The 20,398-nt window shown below is 39.8% G+C and overlaps 1 protein-coding gene across 1 annotated transcript in view; it reads right to left on the bottom strand.

Moving 5' to 3' along the window:
• The window catches only part of EML6 (EMAP like 6), a 227,285-nt gene that overhangs the window by 95,159 nt on the left and 111,728 nt on the right, over window positions 1–20,398 (bottom strand). The window contains exons 7-11 of the mRNA XM_045549610.1: window positions 15,570–15,771; window positions 12,052–12,189; window positions 9,769–10,025; window positions 6,065–6,277; window positions 870–1,037 (exon numbers count right to left, since the gene is read on the bottom strand). Of these exons, the coding sequence (XP_045405566.1) occupies window positions 870–1,037; window positions 6,065–6,277; window positions 9,769–10,025; window positions 12,052–12,189; window positions 15,570–15,771 (978 nt within the window). The remainder of the gene's footprint in view (window positions 1–869; window positions 1,038–6,064; window positions 6,278–9,768; window positions 10,026–12,051; window positions 12,190–15,569; window positions 15,772–20,398) is intronic.

Raw genomic sequence — 20,398 nt, 5'->3', positions numbered from 1 at the left:
TGCACTCCAGCCAGGGTGACAGGGAGAGACCCTGTCTTAAAAAAAACAAACAAAACCAAACTCCTTCCAGGGGGATCAGTAGACCTAGAGTCATCACTGGGGTGGGTGTGGGAGGCAGGCCAGGCTAATGTTTGTCTCTTTAACTCCCAGTACAAGTTCGTTGGAAGTCAGATCACCAAGCAGCCACTGGAAATGTGTCATAAACCCTTTCTGGGGAGAAATGAGGCTGCAATTTTTTAAGCCTCTTCTCTGCACTGCTCCCACGTGTTGAAGCCCCTGGCGGCATGTACATGCCTGTATCAAACCGCCACATATGTGTAACACCCTCCAATCCCAGAGTGGGTGAATTAAGAGCCAATCATCCACGGTGAACTTTAGAGTTAGGGTGCTACGAGTGAGATCCAGACCCTCCTCCTCTCCACAGGGAAAAGCTGGGTGTTGGAGTTTCCTTTCCCGATTAGATGGTGCAGTGCTCAGGGCAGGGTCCGAGGCTGAGTGTGCCTCAGCTTTTCCTACCCGTTTGATGTGGGTGCTTTTCTCACTGGCCTCTGCCTTTCTCTTAGAGGGAACTGATCCATGAATAGATGTTTACCTGGTGCCTCGCGGGTGGAGGGAGAGTCAGGAGCTTTCTATTCCTTCATGTTGCTGACGTCTTGCTCAACTTGCATTTGCTATCAACAGAATCCTTTGAAGGAAATTATCCAACTGACCCATATTAGTCTCAAAAGTTTTTTCTTTTAAGAAAAATCTTTACCACAGAAATAAATTTTTCAAAATTGCTGAAACTCTTTACTTATAGAATAGGTATTAGAACATTCTTTGAAATGTTTATGGAAAAATAAACATTGAAAAATTCTGACTGGTTTTACCCTGTGGTGCAGTTTCCAGCATGCCATTGCTGACCCCTTCTGGAACAAACCTCCACTGGAAAACCGAGTGGTCAGCCCCGCCTGTGCTCAACACCCACTGGAAGTCATGGGACCAGCGGACGTTTGTGACATGCGCAGAATGACCCACATATTTTCTAAATTTGGCTCCTAAAAAGATATTTTTGAAGCAGAAGATTAGTTATGACAAGTAATTCATTGGTTAAAAAAGTCACATTCCTATTGACATTGAGGAGTAAAATCTTTAAATATATTAGAAAACAATTTTCAGTCTTATGTATCACACAGCAAATAAGCAAATGCTCCAAAAGATATCTCAATTATTCCAGGACGCATTAAGCTAAAAGTAGATCTTAAAATTTAAGCCCTGTAGCTAAAGACACATCTGAACCCATTCCAGATAATGCCGACTGCTTCACTGATTCTGAAAATAAACGATAAAGAACAAACATCTTACACATTCTCATTTAAATGCAAGATAAAACAGGCAGTCCTTGGCAATATGGAAACAGAAAATAATTCTGTGGAAATTGAAGTCAAATTACTGTTTGGGGTCATGTAGGCACAGTTGGGAGACAATTTTTTTTCCCTTACATTGGTGCTTTACTTGATAAACGCCATCCCCAGGTAGTGAAAGCTATTTGATGCATTTGTGGTTGCGCTACTGTAGCAAAGTGTCCAGTGTAGGCTCAGCACATAGCAGGGGCCGTCTACATGGAGGCCTAGAACGCTGAAGTCTATGGGAGATTCCAGAAGGTCAATAAGCACCTCATCTCCCCCTTCAAAAACACTTTTACAGTTTCTCTAGATGAAATCCCTTTAATGGTGGTGGTGGGGGGGGCATCTATCTGTTCAACTATTGCATGTTTAAAATTCAAATACCCACTAGAGACGTAATGATTTATATGAAGGTGAAAACTACAGCTACATGTCCCTTTCTTGAAAGCATGCTGTGACCAGGGAAGACCTATTATACCAGGGCCTCCAAAAAGATTAGGGGATACTCCTGCTAAAGGGAAAGGAAGCGCTGGGTCTCCAAAGCAGCTGTGCCTATTTCAAAGAGTCGCCTAAGTCAGTTTTCATAATAAAGTCAAACTGACTCCAACTAAGTTAGTTGAAAACGCTGACGATAACTCAGTAACTGGGGAGCAGGGTATATTCTTCCCGCATCTCTACAGATCTCACAGTGTTGGGCTGTCCTCCACTGCCCTGACCTTTACACCCTCCCCACAGACTGATTAACCTCTCTTTTTGTAGTGGTTTAAAAATATGTCCGCAAGTTCTTTGACACAAAATGAACAGAGTGTGGCAAAAGTGAAGGTGACATCTAAGAGGAAGTTATAAAAGGCACGGCGGATTCTCCTTGCTCTCTTTCTTGGATCTCTATATGCCATGTCATAAGGACACTCAAGCAGTCTATGGAGAGGCTCAAGTGGCCAGGAACTGAGGCCTCTTGCCAAGAGTCACACGAGTGAGCCATCTTGGAAGTGAATCCTCTGATGTCAGCCGCGCCTTCAGGTGATGGCAACCTCATGAGAACCCTTGAATCGAACCACCCAGCTACACTTCTTGGGAATCCCTGACTCCCAGAAACCATGAGATAATAAATGTCTGTGCATTTAAGCTGCTAGGTTTGGGGGTAATTTGTTATGCTGCAATTAAATAGGTAACTAACACACCCTTTGTAGGCTGGAACTAGAACCTGCGGAAGCATTACTGTCATTAATATTCAAAGGCTTATGTCTCTGGCCTTTTTCTGCACTCTCTCCCATCTCACTTACTCTGCTCCAGGCACACTGGCCTCCCTGCCATTCCCTGCCTCTAGGCCTTTGCATTTGCTGTTCCCTCTGACTGGGGCACTCCTTCTCTGGATGTCTGAATGGCTGGATCCTGCATCTCCTTCAGGTTTCTAGTTAAATGAAACCGTAACAGTGAGCCAGGCCCGTCGCCCACCACCACTTTATACGAGGAACACCCTGATGCCCACCCCAGCACTCTACCTCCACTGCTCGATTTTTCTTCACAGCATGTCTCACCGCCAGATGTGTTTGTATTCTCTCCTGTGTTAACTGTGTCCCCTCAGTAGAACAACATCTCCATGAGGGCAAGCATTTGTGCTTGTTTTATTCATTGATGTTTCTCTGTCCTCTAGAACACTTAAACATTTACTGAATAAATGAAGGCCACATCTGTCTCTTCCAAAGCTTCCTTAGGACACTGAATGACTTCACAAGACCTCCATTTGCTCCTTGCACACAAGAAGGGCTCAGGCCCTGGCCCTCATCTCTTCTCTACCGACCCTCTCTTCCATGGCTCTAAATCCTGTCAACACGATGGCCAAATGCTCATCTCCAGCTCTGAATTCTCCCATGTCCACTTGGATGTCACAGACAAAACAGACTGAGACCTTCCTCTTCCCCTCTTATCCCCATGAAACATGCACTCACAGAGACAAAACCTTTTCTCATTTTCCCAGCTCTGTAAATGGCACCAACATTCACCCCATTTCTCAAGCCCAAGGTTTAGAAGTCATCCTTGACGATTCCTTTCTTTTCCTCTATTCCCATATCCAACCAGTAAGACCTCCAGCTCTACCTTAAAACTATTTCCTAAACCCAACCACCTCTCTTTGCATCTCTTCCTAACACCTTTATCTAAGCCACCTCATCCTCTACCTGGACTCTTGCAATTATCTCTCTACTTGAAGCCTCCCCTTTCCTAACCCATTCCACATGATATCCAAGTGGTCTTTTAAAAACTTAAATTGGTCATGTCACTCCTTCTACTTAAAACTCAGTAGTTTTTCATCGCACTTAGAAGACAACCCTGATTGCTAGTAGTGCCTACAAGGTCCTTCACAACATGGCCCCATCACCCTCTCCAACTCATGGTACATGACTCTCCCCTCATGCATGTGCTCTAGCCACACTGGTCTTCCTGTCCCTGCATTGCATCAAGCTCACCCAAGCCATGCTGAAGGCTAGCACTGTCCTCTTCAAAGTCCAAGGTTTCCACAACTCACGGCTTGTTACACCCAGGACACCTGTCATGGGAGGGAGCCATTCAAGGACTATGTGTCAAGGATTAAAGGAATGGGAGCACACCAGTGAAATATGGAGACCCTCAGCCTTTGAGCCTCCCCTTGGAGCAGGAGTGGGTACCAAGGGTAATCAGACATGGCAAATGTCACTGAGCAAGGCTTTGGATTTTCCCTCCTGTCAGTGTCTGTGAGGTGATGGTCAAATAGGATGTTGTCTAAATGGCATCAGGTCAGCATTGATTCTAATTATTTTAAGATGCAAAGACTGTCAAAATGAGGAATACAAATTGGTTTGGCTATGTAAAAATAGTACCAATTGTGGTCATTTTCCTTAACCACAGAACACGTCTAATTACTGTGCAACAGAATATTACAAACGTATAATGCAAATGTGTCAAATTAACTTGGTTGTGAGTTTTTTAAATCACAGTGGAAAAGCAATAATGTTTGCTCATCTCCCACACTTGCTCATGGGCATCAGGCTGCTTACAGGTTCAAATAACTTGGGGGGAATGCTTGTCCCTGGCACCCGAGGTTACAGACAGGCACATGCACACTCCACCAACTGTTATTATTCCCATCAACAATTCCCATACTCTGTTCTTAACTTCCCGCCAGTAGTTTTGGCACAAAAAGGACACAAAAGCCTGAATATCTCCAAGACAAATTGTAAGATTTACATGCCATGAGAAGCAGAACAAGCAAATTTGCTATGAGAACCTGGATACTTGGCAGGTTGCCGAGGTGGGTTTTGCTACCTTTCACCACACTGTCCCTCTGGCTGCCATCTCTCCTCGTTCACGCCCTCCACGTGCCGTCATCCACAGGGGTGGTTTCCACATAAGGTTGTCTCATTTTGACAGACAGAACTACTCACCCCCACTCTCTGTTCTAATAATAGATCCAACATTTCCATTGCTATTTTCTAGATCCAAGCCCACCTTACAACTCTTGGGGATATATAGGGGATATCAACTCTCACTGAGTTAAGTTCATTCCCCAGTTCTGACGCTGGAGACCAGCAGTATTGGCTTCTGATCCAATGATGTTTCTTCTGAATTCCCAGATACCTTCTGTGGCCTAACTTACCCTCTGCAAGTACGTTACTCAATCTAATAAGATCGCCCTGTTACTCAAAAGGCCCATTACTGAGAGAGAAAAGTTTGAACTGGGCATGCGGAGGTAATTTTGTACCTTGAATGTTTTAAACTAATGGCTAATTTTGTCAAGTTTAAGTGACGGTGGTTTTGCTGCACATTTTGCGTTCCATTTTGTACCATAATTGTCACTGCTTCCAAACTGCCAGTTAGCTGAAAATGACTTTCTGATTACATTTTTCAATTTCTTTCCTTGCTTAATTTAAAACTTGTTCAAGTGAAAGAGTTTTCAGGCAGCAGCATGTCCCTGCCAATTGCTTGTCTAAGATCAGATTTGCAGGGCACAGTTGAGGAGTCTCAGAAGAGCCTGCTTATGGGCTCTGCCTAAACTTGCAAGGAAAGAAGAGGACTGGGTCATTACATAGTTAATTCATCACATTCCATGAAGCTCAAGGTGTCACATAATTGAAGTCACACAATTCTAACAATAAAGTAACAAAAAATGATTCACAGAAGGATTGTTTTGAATCAAACTTCTCAAAAATTTCACCAGTTACGTAAATCTACTTTGCAAAACTAGTGCTGTAACAAAGAGTCCAAGAATTATATTATCACCAGAACAATCACTTTCAGATCTTAATTATGTCTGAAAGGATTTACTTTGCTTTCCCATGTATAAGCACAGGTAGCTGTGAGGCATAAAAGAATTCTAGTTACAACATTTTAATGGAATATAATTTAAATTATAAATATTTATTTACACAAATAAACACAACTTTGAAATGTGAAATATGAGCCTTATGAATCACAAAATGGTCTTAAGTATTAGCAAATTCTGACAAATTTGCAAAATCACATATCTTAGAATGTCAAGAATAGAAGACATCAACAACATGTTCTGTTTAAAATTGTTGAAGAGTAAACATATAGGATAAAATGAAGGGTCTGCTGGAATAGACACCAGGAAAATAAGCCTTAATTGTATTACATACATAGTCTAGAGTAAACCTTTATGCAACAGAACATCTCTTCAGCCTTACCTTTCTTGAGACAAGGAAATTTAAACAATTTCACCAATCCAAAGTCATCTCCAGACACCAGCACTGAGCTGTTGTAATTTGCATCCACTGAGTTGACATCAGTAACTTCAGTGTATTTGGGCCAAATTCCACTCACTTCAGGACCTTTGACACATGTCCAAGAGGCCCAGGGAATCCCTTTGATTTCTTCTTTACTTGTTAAAGGCTTCCCAGCTGAAAATAATCAATTTAAATATTAATATTACATTTAAATAAAAAGCATATTCTAATTTACCTTATTCATCTTTCTGTTTATAGAGGTCTAAAACCTTTGTTTCTAAAAAACTTCTATAACTCAAGGAAACTACGGATTCTAATCCTCTACCCAGGTTGAGATTTTAGAGGGCAGGGGGCATGGTTTAATGAAAACACACTCAAAACTCAGAACGAAAATAGAGAGAAAATGATTATTAAATACTTGGATTATAGATGCCCTATATACCTTGACTTGATCACATCCTAGGCATGTAACAAAATTTCACATATATCCCACAGATACGTATAATGTATCAAAAAGAGTAAAAAAGGAAAATAATTATTGTACTAAATATAATATCTCAAACTACTAATATTTACTCGATCTTATTTGTATTGTTGATGAAATGACTTTTATTAAATTATGTGGCATCACATTGAGTCACCAGCATTTTGCCAGGTTTAAAAAACTTTGGCTAAGTTCATCTTGAACTTCTATTTTTCAAACTTAACGATGCCTAGAAGTGATTTTTTTTAAATGCAGGCTCACTAAATTAATGAAAAAAATTAATGGATTTTATTATTTAAAAGTTCTCGACTCTGAAAATCCACAAAATGATGATGAAATAAATGTACTTGGTTGGGGAAAACAGTCCCAACAATTGTGCTTGGTATGTTCCCACATGTGCAGCACAGCACCCAGCTGCCATCAGCAGCAGGTCAGGGATGTCCCAGAGAGCACAGGAAGGTGGAAACAGAAACAAGAACGAAATGTTTGGGAGAATGTCTAGCCACACACACGATTGTCAAATTCAAAATCAAGATAATTAAGCATACTACCCGATACTTTCCCTCCCAAATATTTTCAGATAAAGAATCTGTGAGAGTAGATGCCCTTGTACGTTACCGGTGCATCGTCCAACTGGCATTCAACAATTCTGGACTGTATTACAGTAGTATGCAAAAATTCATTAAGACAACCATAGAATCAAGGAGTTTATAGTTGAAACTTAGTATTTGACCCAGGACTATATTCTCCTGCCTTGGAAATTCCACCTGTACAAAGGTGTTTGGAGCTGCACTGTCTGGACCAGCAATGAAATTGGAAATAAGTCCAAATGCTCAATGATACAATGATAAACTAAATTACGAGATCAGCACTGAACAGGATGTAATTTTGTTACTGCAAATGAAAAACATGTTTAATATTTTTCCACATATGGAAAAAAAATATATATAATATCAAGCAAAGAAAATAGACAAATATGTACCTAATAATGATAAGATTATGAATTTGATAGGGCAGAGTCTCATTCATGATTTATTTCAGTATTATAAGCTAAATGTTACTAAATGAGTATGTGACCTAAAAATAAAATCCTAAGTCCTCTGCTAACTGAATGGACCCCTCTCAGCCAAGGGGCCCCCAGCAACACCTTAAAACCGAGCTCTCAGCCATGACAGGGGAGGAGAGATAAAGCAGTTACATGTATGATTTCCCTTCATAAATATTTATGACTCCTCCTGTAGCTTGTTGAATATGCATATTTGACCACCCTGGTCAATATAAAATCCTGTTCCCTTTTGTCTCTTTATTGAAGCACGTGTGCCAGGCTTCTGGCCGGGGCCACACTTCCCCAGCCTGTTGGAATGGCCGCCCAACAGGCTGCTACCCTTTACCAGAAATAAAGCTGTCCTTTCCCCAAAGTATAAACCTTGTTAATTTTTTTTAAGTTAACAAGTGTTACTGTAAGTCAGATGAATCTCTTATAATAGTTATCTTGAAAAAAAAATATATATATATATATAAAATAGTTATCTTGAAGTCACAAATAAAATTGTGGTTTTTTAATCCTAATGAGCACATTTCATCAACTAATCATATAATAAGGGCTTCTAATATGAAGAACGCAGGTTTAGGACTAAACAATCACAGTAACCGAGGGCTACGATCCTCAAATCTTTGAGGATTTACATCTTGAACTGTTGTCTGAGGTGCTAAGCTGATCCCAGAGGTGGTTTCTAATTCTCCCCAGGTCATCTTTTCCAAAGTTTCAATAGACTGTTCACTTTTGGCATTCTGGCGGAAACCAGTTTTCCTAATGATAATGTAGCCAACTCCACCCCTGGGAGTGTTATTTCCTGGCAAGCTGAAACCCACAAATTATACCTCCAGTTCATTTTCATTCATTTCTCACCCTACTGCAAAACTGTTTGTGCAAGGCACTAACATAAGTATTATGACTATTTTGCATTATCACTATTTATTCAACCTTTTAGAGACGTATTAACGAACAATGAAATAGGCAAATAGCAGGAAGAAAGCATTAGTAACAGATAAAGCAAAGGACTTGGATAATGAACTGAACATTTGGGTCATGAACCTCCAAATATACTTGAAAGTTGGTTGTATAACTATTTCAAGATTTTCTCTATTTTAAAAAATTATGAATATTTCAAGCATACAGAAAATTATAGAGACTACTATAATGAACAATTATGTCTGCCACCCAGTGTCAACAAATCTTAATATGCTGTCTTTATCACAGTAGAATTTTAAAGAAAATGTTACAGATAGTTAAAATCCATTGGTTCATTTCTCCCCAATCTCATTTCTTTCTCCTTTACTTAGAAGTTACCAACACTCTGAATTAAGTGTTTATCATTTCTGTGCATTTTAAAAACATTTACTACATATGTACACAGTCGTAAATATAATTTGTTTTCATGTCCTAAAATTTTATATAAATGTACACTGTACATATTGTACTTTTTGTTTGTTCAGCATAATAATTTTGAGATCTATTCATATTGTCATAAGTTCTCCACTTTAATTTTTTTTAAGTTCTTTATAATAGGATTCCATTATGTGACTGTACAACATTTAATTTAATCACATCTCTTCATGCTGACATTTAGGCATCGTGTCTCATTTTTGGCTATTACAAACACTGCTACCACAACCATCCTTGTGCATACGCCTTCGTGCATGCTCCTACCAGCAGTGTATGTGGTTTCCCTTTCCCTTCTTCTTGCCAATAAGATTTTTGCCAATCTAGATAGTGCAGAATTATAACCCCTGTTGTTTTAATCATTTCCCCGATACCTAGGGTTCACACATTTATTGGTCATTTGAAATTTGCCCATTTTTTCTATTTTTTTTTCCTTTCACTTATCCATAGGCATTCTTTATAAATTCTAGACATAAATCCTTTGTCCATTATAACAATTGCAAGGATTTATATCTAGTCTATGTCTTATCTTTGAATTTGAATCATGGTCTCTTGTGTAATTTTTTATTTTAATGTGGTCCACTTCATTAACCTTTTCTTTGAGAGTTTATGATTTGAGGAGGATCTTACTTAGAAAACATTCTTTGCCCTGAGGTCACAATGACATTCTTGTACATTTTCTTCATGTGGTTCCAAGTTTTGCTTTTTGCAAACATCCAGTGCCGCCACGTGACTTACATGGCATTTTGTAGAACAATCGTTCTCCTGCACCGTCGTTAGTTTGCAAGTATTTACTATCCAAGGACCAGTCGATGTGCGTAATGAAACTAAGGGACTTGTTGCATTCTCCGATTTTCTTATACCGCTGGGCAACAGCATAGACATCTACTAGGCCATCGTTGGATCCCACTGCAAGGTAAGAACCATCTGGAGAAAATTTCATTTCGTGAATGACTTCTTTTCGATCTTTGATGTGAACCACTTCTGTCATATCTCTATAGGAATAAAAGGCAAAGTGATAAGCAGCAAATCTAGAAATAGAAAAACCAAGTCATGTTTTAAAATATATGTGTCAGAGAAAAGAAGTCTTTTGAAAGGGAGCAAAAACCTACAGGAATTAAAGGATTAACTTTTGAGGAAATATATAAAATAGTATTATTTAAAATTTACAGCCAGTTTAGGAAAATAAACATTTTAAATATTTTGGGTTTCCAAAGTAAAAATAAAAAAAATTTAATGAAATGCATATTTGCAACAAAAAGAGGTTGACTAATGGGTACAAATGTACAATTTGACAGAAAGAAATAAGACCTATTGTTTGATAGATCAGTAGGATAATAGTTTACAATAATCTATTGTATATTTGAAAATAGCTAGAAGAGAGTACTTTGAAAGTTTCTAGCATAAAGAAAAATATTTAAGGTGATGGATATCCCAATTACACTGACTTGGTCTTTACAAATTAGACAAATGTATTAAATTATCACACGTACCCCCCAAAATGTACACTATGTATGAATAAAAAGATTCCTAAAAGAGAACTGCATGTTTATTTTCATTTTCAACTATAAATTTTTCCCTACAATTTTTGTTAAAAAATTGGGGTTAACAAAATTGTATTAAAAATATGCTGTGGAGAAAGGTAAAATATATCAAGGTCAGCATAAAAATGAACCATCTTTTTTAAACTTTAAGAATAAGAAACTTGTGACTGTTAAGCTTAGTGCTTTTTACTGTAAAAAGAGCAAGTGAAAAAAGAAGAAAATTACCTGTGTTTAAATGTTAAATGGTTATGTAATCATTTAACTTTCACTATGAAAAGTCATTCCTGAATACACTGAATCACTGGAATATTTTGCATCCTTCCTGATTAGATTCTTTTGATAATTTCTGCTCACATTTGAAAGCTCACTGAAGTTGTTTTTCTCTATGAGACAGGTTTGTAACTAGCAGGTCCCATGAGCCAGTAAAGATGATGCCATCAACTTCAAGACGAACGGAATGCATAAATAATGCCAAATACTTGCTTCTCCACAATAACTCCTCATGTTTGTTATCATTTATTAATAGCATTATAGTGGACTACAATGTCATAAAATAGGTGTGTGGGGATTTTTTGGGGGGGAGGCTTGGGAAATCCATCAAAAAGGGTACCTGATAATTAGCCATCTTTTCACACATCCCTAAGCAGAGAAGGATAATGTCCACCAATTCGGTAATGAGTTACCTGGGGCTGGTAATGAGAATTTTGTGTAATAAACTGTGCCAAGAGTATTCTTCAAACCTATATCGAATTTTCTGTGTGCAAAACATGCAGTATTTAATTTACAACTGCATTTCTTTTTTTTATAATCACAAAACGTGAGCCAAGAGAACTAACGCATTCAGAGGAATTACAAGGGTGGGTCATAATTTTTGTACAGTAAAAGTAGAGGATGTTAGTAAATAGGAAATATTCCATTTTAGTATCAATTATGGGTGGAAGAAATCTTTTACTCAAGCTGCTCACCTCTAAACATCTGGTGCTGTTGGACGTTGCTTTATTCTTTCTTCCTCTTTTCTTGGCTTACTACAAAGCCCACAATCTCTTATCCGAAACCCTTGGGATCAGATGTGCTTGGGAATTCATTATTCATTAGATTTTAGAAAGGTTCACATACAATATATTATGTAACATCCCCAGTGGGGGCTGGGGTAGCACCCTGTATTAAACACAATATTTTTGCAGCAAATCACATGACACATGATTATTCCTACTAAGAGATTAATAGACTATAAACAGCCTCACATCAGTTCGTTGGGTTAGGCTGTGATGCCAAATTAGTTACCAAAGAACTTTGAATTTTCAGAGTATTTTGGACTTTGGAATTACAGATAGGGGATTGTGGATCTATAGTATTTCTATTTGAAAGAGTAAATGAATTTTTCCTAAGGTCCTGGCATGTATTATGTATGACCAGGAGAATCTTAGCTTTTAACAAAAGAGCATTTCTAAATACCATTTTCAATACTGGTACGTGCCTGACTCGGAGAACAATGAAAGAGCCGTCCTTCATGCCCAGGGCCAGCTGAGATCCATCCGGGCTAAAAGCGACACTACGAACTGCTTCCTCCATGTTACAGCGGGCGATCAAGGCGTGGTCTGCCAGGCTCCACAGCCTGGGCACAAGAACAAAGTAAAAACAAAACAAAACCAACTTCTTGTGTCATCAGCCAGCCCAAGGCAGGAAGGCCTGCTCACCGCAGTGATAATAACAAGAAAAGACATATTAATTTCACACCATTGTCCTTCATCAGGGCCTGTCAGGGAATCTGGAAAGGTGTTTAGTGCATCTTTGGGTCACTTTCATTATTTCAAAATACCCAGCCAGAGATATAAAATGAAAAAACATTTCCAAAGATTTTGAAATTCATAGAATAAGGAAAATTTAAACAGTACTTCACATCGAATCTTACTTTTCTCTTGGAAATTAAATATTGTCTTTGACTTATACCAACGGCTGTTAATCACACTTATGTGAAATATTACTAGATGCTATTATTGTTAGCATTTAAGGAAAAATTAGTATCCTTCCAGGAACAGTTATTTAAGCACACACAGATTGAGATACATGTTACATTTGTCGGCCTCCCTAGAAAGAAAATGTATCTGAGATAGAAAAGAATGAATGATACCCTTCCCTAGCATGGTTCCAAAGTTGGCTGCACACAGTCACGTGCTGTCACTCCTCATAAGCTCCCTGGGCACCCTGCTGATGGGTCTGTTCTTGGTGGGGCAGACACCTCCCAGTGCTCCTGGCAATGGAAAAATGACGAGCGAGGGACAAGTGCAGCAAACAGGGAGCTTTCAGCAGTGTGGGGTGCACGTGTTCCCAGCTCTAGAAACACCTAACCCAGGCACCACAAACTGAGGGAACCTGAACACTTGAAAACACAAATAAGGGTTAGCTGCAATTGTGGTATCTGACCTCTATCTGTTAGCACTTTTATAAAGACAGACTTCTCTTTACACACTAACAACAATGTCTGCTAGGGACACCTACAACCTAGAGTTCCGCAATGGAAGGACAAGAATATGTGACATGTGGCACAGTTTCTCCTAATGCATTCTGCCATCAGGAGGGATGGGGGCACATCCCTTAACGTGGAATTGCGCAGTGACTAGTTTACAGTTCCCTTAGGCAGCCTGTACTGTTCAGCCTAAAGCTGAATATGCTCTTAATACCTCATTTATTATTCATAACCTCATGCTGTTTTTAGCCTTGTACTATTTTAAGCAATGTAAGCTTTGCTTTACTAGCAAAATAAGAAACCATCACTCCTCAGTAAACTGTATTATCCCTATGAAGTCGCTAAGCTAATCTTTCTCAAGAAATTATGACTTTCACCCTCCTAAATTTTAATATTCAGTGTAAAAATGCATTGTAAGTTTTAGCCAAACTAATTGCTAAAGGAAATAAGACAGACTCTTGTACTTAGGGCTCCCCTCAGGGATGTTTGCAATTCTGAAACTCAACAGTTTTGTTTTGTTTTTCCTTTAGACAGGGTCTTGCTCTGTTGCCCAGCCTGTAGTATAGTGACATGATCACAGCTCACTGCAACCTTGAATTCCTGGGCTCAAGCAATCCTTCCACCTCAGCCTCCCAAGTAGCTGTCACTTCAGGCATCCACCGCCACACCTGGCTCACTTTTAAAATTTTTTGTAGAGACAAGGGTCTCACTATGTTGCCCAGGCTGGTCTTAAACTCCTGGGCCTCAAGCAATCCTCCCTCCTCAGCCTCCCAAAATGCTAGGATTACAGGCATGAGCCACTGCACCCAGCCTCAACACAGTTCTTAAAATACAAAAGCTGAGGGTTTTCTTGAAATCACTTCTGTGTGGATGGGCATGAATCAAATTTCACAGGTGTTTGAATAACTCGGTGGCAACTGTTTTGGCTGCTCTGGGAAAGTTCACAGTAAAGGAAGGAAAAGAAATAGAAAAGGAAGAAGAGAAGTATAAACCAAACAAACGTCGCATAAGGAGACAACTGCAGTTGTTTTCACCGTTTTTAGATCGATGAGGCTTTCGTGCTTGCTAGAGACTAAAAAATAGAATTAGTAAGTATGCAGATTGTATCTTCATTAGTTTCATAAATATACAAAAATAAGGGGTGTGAAAATAAGTAATTCAAAATCTAAGCTGTTGGAATTTTTAATTATTTTGAGCCTTAAAGGCATGTGGTTATGGGGCCTGAGTTACATGACAGGCAGCCATGATCTTTGCTTTTCTGATTATAAATTCACCTTCTCCCTAACCTGCATTGTTTTAGAAAATGTAAATAACTAAAGGCACTAGGCAAGACCCCTTCCCTCTCCACTGTTGATCTTCTTTATATAGCCTTCCTCTTACTTTTCTCACACAAAAATTTCATGGTTATTACATTGTCTTAAGATGGAATATTAAGGATACTTTTAAATTGGAAAGGAAATGAAAACAAGCTGTATGGAAAAGAAAACAAACTAACTACTTAAATTGTTGTAACTCATACACCAGCCTGTATAGAAAGTGTTATAATGCTCCTAAACTTCTTTTTCTGCCTATGTAAGAACTTAGTTTTCACCTTTAGAGCACTAACCCCATTCCCTTAGAGTCTGTGTTACCCAAATGGCCATTCTCAGCTTTGCGATTGAATAAACTCTAAAACTGGATTCTGATCCTTTTGGTTATTTCAGGTTGACAAGTGGAAAAGAACAGTGACCTTTAATCTAGTTTACAATGTTTCTATTTTAGCTATTAAAACCCAGACTCAGTAACCATTCGATCCATTGATCAGTCTTCTCCTGCTACTCCCTCTCTCTGGCTCGTTTGTTGTTGAGCACATTTAAAGCTCAACAATAAATACTAAAACACTGAAATCACTGTTAATACTCTTCATCTCAAACTTTTAGATCATGTGTTCATTCCTTCAACAGTCACAAGATAACTGGAAGAATATTGATTTTGCTCAGTTTACCCAATGCTGTGCTCTCAAAGAGTAACGAATGATCCACAACAAGAAACCTCAGGCCCTAATCAAACTGCTATTTTCTCTGGTGTCATCACTCCCCTTTGATGTGGTAACAATGCTCAACATTTCATAGGAGGACTTACAAAGAATAATTTACCAATGTGCGAAAGACAATTTTGAAAATCAGAATTTAAGCTCTACACTGTAAAATCACTATGCACCCCCTTGCGGAGGACCAAGGGTACCAGGGGGCAATATGGGTTCATCACAGATGAGCTAGAAAGAGAATTGGAAGCCTGCCTAACCAGTCTTCGTGTACTTCCACTTGTAAAAACATTTTCATGACTTGAGATAGAGCCAAAAAAGATAACAACAACAACAAAATGCCAAGAAGCCAACTTGTTGAGCTAAATGTCTTAACATTCCATTTGGAAACTGTGTCATTCTGTTCTATGCATTATCTTTCTCTTAATTAACAACCACATTGGGGCAAAAGAAATCTATCTCCAGGAAGTCAGGGCAGTGATGGTGGCCGCCGCTGGGGCCTCACCTGACGGAACGGTCGTCGCTGCCGGTCACAGCCAGAGGCTTCTTGGGGTGCAGGGCCAGACCCCAGAGCTCCCCCTCGCAGTGGCCCTGCAGGATCAACATGGGCTTGTCCCGCTCTCGCACGATCACTTCAAATATCTCGCTGTCCTGGGTCCCTGCTAGGAGGCGGTCTGCTTTCCAGCACACGCTCCGGATAGAGAGGCCTGACAACAGGAAATGAGTAACATAAAAGCGTATCTCCACACCGTGCTCACATAAAAAGGAAAACACCTAATGCCAATACCCTTTCACTGGGATAGCATCAAATGCGACACATCTTAAAGACCCCCAGAGGTGGAGAATGAGTTCCACACCCAAATCTGTGTTATTTCCTTACTTGTGTTGGACGTTCCCCCACCCTCCCACCCCATGATCTAGGTTGCAAAAAAGTGACCATTTTTTCTTGTCTGACTTAGGATAAGGATGTATTTTATTTTTACAGCAGGGTGTATTTTAAATACTACATCTTAAAATAAATACAAGAGGAGAAATCAGTCTTTATGAAAACCTAATCTTCTTTGAAATAATTTCCTTCTGATCTGCTATGAAAAAGTAATCAGTTCAATCTTTAGGATGGTAACATTTGTTAAAATTATATGTGGGTGATACTACAGAACAGTTAATTATCATATTAAGCAAGTTTAGTATGTATTTGATCAGAACCTAGACTCATTCTACTAGATAAACAGATGTACTATGTCCCAGAAATATGCAAATGAAACTCCAATTTCAGTCTCAAAATACCATCAAACATTTGTCAATGAAGATGCTAATTCTTCACCAACTTAATTTATGCAATCTTCTCTAAAAGTATAGTACTCCTTTTAAGTCTAAACTTTTACCTCTGTAGTAGCATTTCATCCTGAGGCAGGCCCTGGGCTTGCCCGCCCGAGTCATGATCTCTGAGACTTCTTGTGGGCCACTCTGTTTCTTACTGGGTTTGGTAAGTATTTACTTACACGATATATTTTCTCATGTCTGAACTAGAAATACAGAAGCAATCCCACTTTCATAACTACTTTAAAACAAGGTGAGGATCTGATAAGATAAGCTTTGAGATCTGAGTTACCTCCCCAGACGTCTGGGAACCTAGACTCTCCCCTGGCTCTTGGCCTAATTGGCCAGACATAGGAACAAGAGTCTCTTTCTCTCTGGGGACCAGTTTTTCTCCCCTTAAACTGTAGACTATAATTATGGAGACCATGTAATTTATCCAAATTGGAATCCCTGTAAAAACAGGAGTTGCTAAAAATATTTAAGTTTATATAGTTTTTTGAAATATTTATTGACCTAGAAAGTAGTTTTACTATGTCAAAAGATTTATTAAATTGTTCTATCAAAAATATCTTCTAATACAGAACTCTAAGAAAAGTTTATTGCAAAACAAAAAATCCAGGACAAAGGGATGAACAGGCAGAGCACAGAGGATTTTTAGGGCAGTGAAACCATCCTGTAGGACACTGTAATGGTAGACACACGTCATCATCCATTCGTCAAAACCAACAGAATAACCACCACCAACAGTGCCCGAGCCCTAATGTGAAGTATGGACCTTGGGTGATGATGTGTCTATGTAGGCTCACCCATCGTAACAAAGGTACCACTCTGGTGGGGCACGTTGATAGCAGGGGAAGCTACGTATATGTGGGGGTAGGAGTTATATGAGAAACCTCTGTACTTTCTGCTCAATTTTGCTTTGAACCTAAAACCACTCTAAAAAATCAAATCCATTTAAAAAAATCCAGGACAAATGCTAAGCCAGATAGGATGCTGGGACGGCAAAAGGGGTAATTTAGGATACACGGACACCCTAATTGTAATCCTTATCTTTATCATCTCACTGTGGTCTTATAAGGATCAAATGAGAAAACACATTTAAGTGTTTTTTTTTTTTAAAGGCACAAGGCTATATTTACATGAGATAACTCTTTATTCCTTGCTCCGAATTCATGGTTACATGGCTTGAGACGGAAGAGGAAAGCCCACAGGCAGATGTATTATTCCTGTTAGGAGCAGAACGCCAGGTGGTGGTCAATTGCTCCACGTCCTCCACTGCAAACATCAGGATGGGCTTTTGAGGATGGGCAGGATGGATGTGCAGTGAAACTGTTGGGACAAGCCCACAGGGCCCACAGCTCAGCTGCAGGGGACCCCTCTGCCTCGCAGCAACCCTCCTGACACGGTCCCTTTCATCTCTTTCCCACCCTCCCCGGGGGCTTAGTTACCACTCATCAATCAACACAGTCCCATTTTCCCCTCTGTTTTTCTTAGCTCCTGCGGGGGGTTGGCTGGAGGGGGCTCAATTGTCGTCTCCCCAAGAGGCGTTGCGTCGTCTTTAGTTTTATTACAGAACGGGTCTAACGCTTTGCCCTTCAGCATTACCAAAAAGTAGTGAGAGTCAATATTCCAACATCAGCAAAAAAATCAAATAGTTTACATATTACATTTATTGCCTGCTTCTTCTCACTAGAATGGAAGGTCTGAAGACAGACTGGAATTTTACCAGTTTTATTCATACTTACTGCCATGTCCTTAGTATCTAGCACAGTGGCTGCTGTCATGAAGCAGATGTTTAATAAGGATTGTTGAATGAATGAAATAAAACATCAAAGTCACAAATATTTCTTGAGTCCTTGGAGATACCAAGGAATAAAAGGTACCATCCCTGTTCTCAATAAGAACCTTCAAAGAAGGAGGAATATATCTCACTCCTTCATCCAAAATATGTTTATTCAGCACCCACTATGTGCCCGACCTCTGAGCCTGAACAGTGAACAAGCCAGGCTCCTGCCCTCGTGGAGTTTACATTTTAAGGAGGGGCAGACATTTACAAGCAGATATCTATATACCAAAACCCAGCTAAGTTTTTATAAACATATACATATGTATATATACTAATAATTGTATATACTGTACTATACATACATATACAGACATATACATCTCAGTGATGTGTTTTATATTTTAACTGCCATTGAATATTCAAATGACACAGCCCCTTTATAATTTCATTGGTTGCTTTAAAGACACTGCCCTTTCCCAAGCAGGCCTGGAATCCACGTCTTCACTTTAAGCACAAACACACCAATGCTCCCTCTGGCCTCCAAAAGCAGGTGGGGTCATCCAAGTCCAAATGGCTCGCAAATAAAAAATTCTCCCAAGGACCTGGTGCTGTATGTGGTCCCAGCGTACAAACATTTATTCTTCCCACCACCCCACTACTTTTTAACCTTATTTGTGGGAACAAATTCAAGAAGGTACAAGCAATATTATAACAAACAACCCACCACCTGGAATCGACAACTGTTAACATTTAAAAAACATTTGCTTTAGGTTTTTTTTTTTTTTTTTAAAGACTCAGGAAGAAAGATGAACCTTCCAGCCCAGCTCAGACTGATGAGCCAGTCGAGTCACATGGCACCCAGCATTTTCAGACTGTGTCCCGGGAGTTCTTGGATTTCTCAAAAAGGCTCCAGGGGCCTGGCAAGGAGAGAGCTGGGAAATCGGAGACCAAGAGGCAGGAGTTTGAGGGTCCCACTGCTGCCTTTCCCTCAGCACCTCAAATATATGTTTTGTAGGAGATTCCATTTGAAAAGAGGTTCCACTGAACTGCCCACCAACATAAGGAGAATAGAAAGCGAGTGTAAGCTTTGTGCTTGGCAAAGCAATGAGGCTAAACTGATACGGATTATTTCTGGCTCAATATGGGCAGAAGGAGAGAGGGAGATGAGAGAACTGCTACACTGTTTACAACATAAACTTAATGAGCTGTGAACATTTTCTCTTAGAGACCAACTTGGTTTCCCCACAGGCACCGAGTTCTTCAAACAGATAAACTATCTTTTGTCACATCAGACAAGCCAACCCCAGGGGTCCACCTACAAGATGACAGGTGTGATACTGGGTAACTCTCAGTCCCAAGATAACCATTCTATACAGGAATTACTTCCTGAAGATACATCAGTAGGTAGAAACTACAGTCAAGTTTCCTAACATCATTCTGTTTTCATCATCGCTAAACCTAATTGTTCTGCATGCAAGAGCGGTAGAGAGAGCCGCCTGGACCTTCTGGGCACACTGTTGGAGAGACCATGCTGAGTGGCAGGTTCCTGACGAGGTTCGGCAGTAATTCACTTCTCTCGTCTATCCAGGCTTGGTTTTAACTTTTCTGACACAAATGCAGAGAACAGGAATGTAATCATGGTGTCCCCCAGGATTGGGAAGCCATGTCCAATCTGTTGGATTAGGAAGTAATTAAACTTTTGTATTTCTTTATCGTCTGGCTCTTGGAGTCAGAAACATAAGCTAGTGTTCAGAACAGGTTTAGCAATCTACCAACAGGGAAAAAAGCAGGAAAACCTACCACAATTATTTAAAGCATCAGAAATTCCCATTTTCTTGAAAAAATACATGGCATGATTACTTTTGACAGTATGAACTGAAGGCATTTCACCAAACTGACGAGGTCTCCACATTTGGACACCATGGCTTCCGCCACTTGCTATAAGAAATGTGGAGCTCTGGACTGTGCTTGGTACAGACCGCCAGCAGATGGCAGTAGAGAGCAAACACCCATCTAAGCCTAAGCCTCAAAGGCCAAGACCAAATTCTCACCAGCCCTTTGCCCTGGTCTTATATTCAGACCAGAGAGCAGGGAAACAACAACAACAACAACAACAACAAAACAACAACAACAACAAAACCCAGCATCCTTCTAATCCCCTCTGCTACAGTCCTGAAGCCTAGGCACAGGGAGATCTAGTCCATGAAAACAGACCTCATTGCTGAAGG

The sequence above is a fragment of the Lemur catta genome, chromosome 4, assembly GCF_020740605.2.
Source record: "Lemur catta isolate mLemCat1 chromosome 4, mLemCat1.pri, whole genome shotgun sequence".
NCBI lineage: Eukaryota > Metazoa > Chordata > Mammalia > Primates > Lemuridae > Lemur > Lemur catta.
The sequence above is the reverse complement of the archived record's forward strand: the minus strand, read 5'-3'. Positions and strand labels throughout refer to the sequence as shown.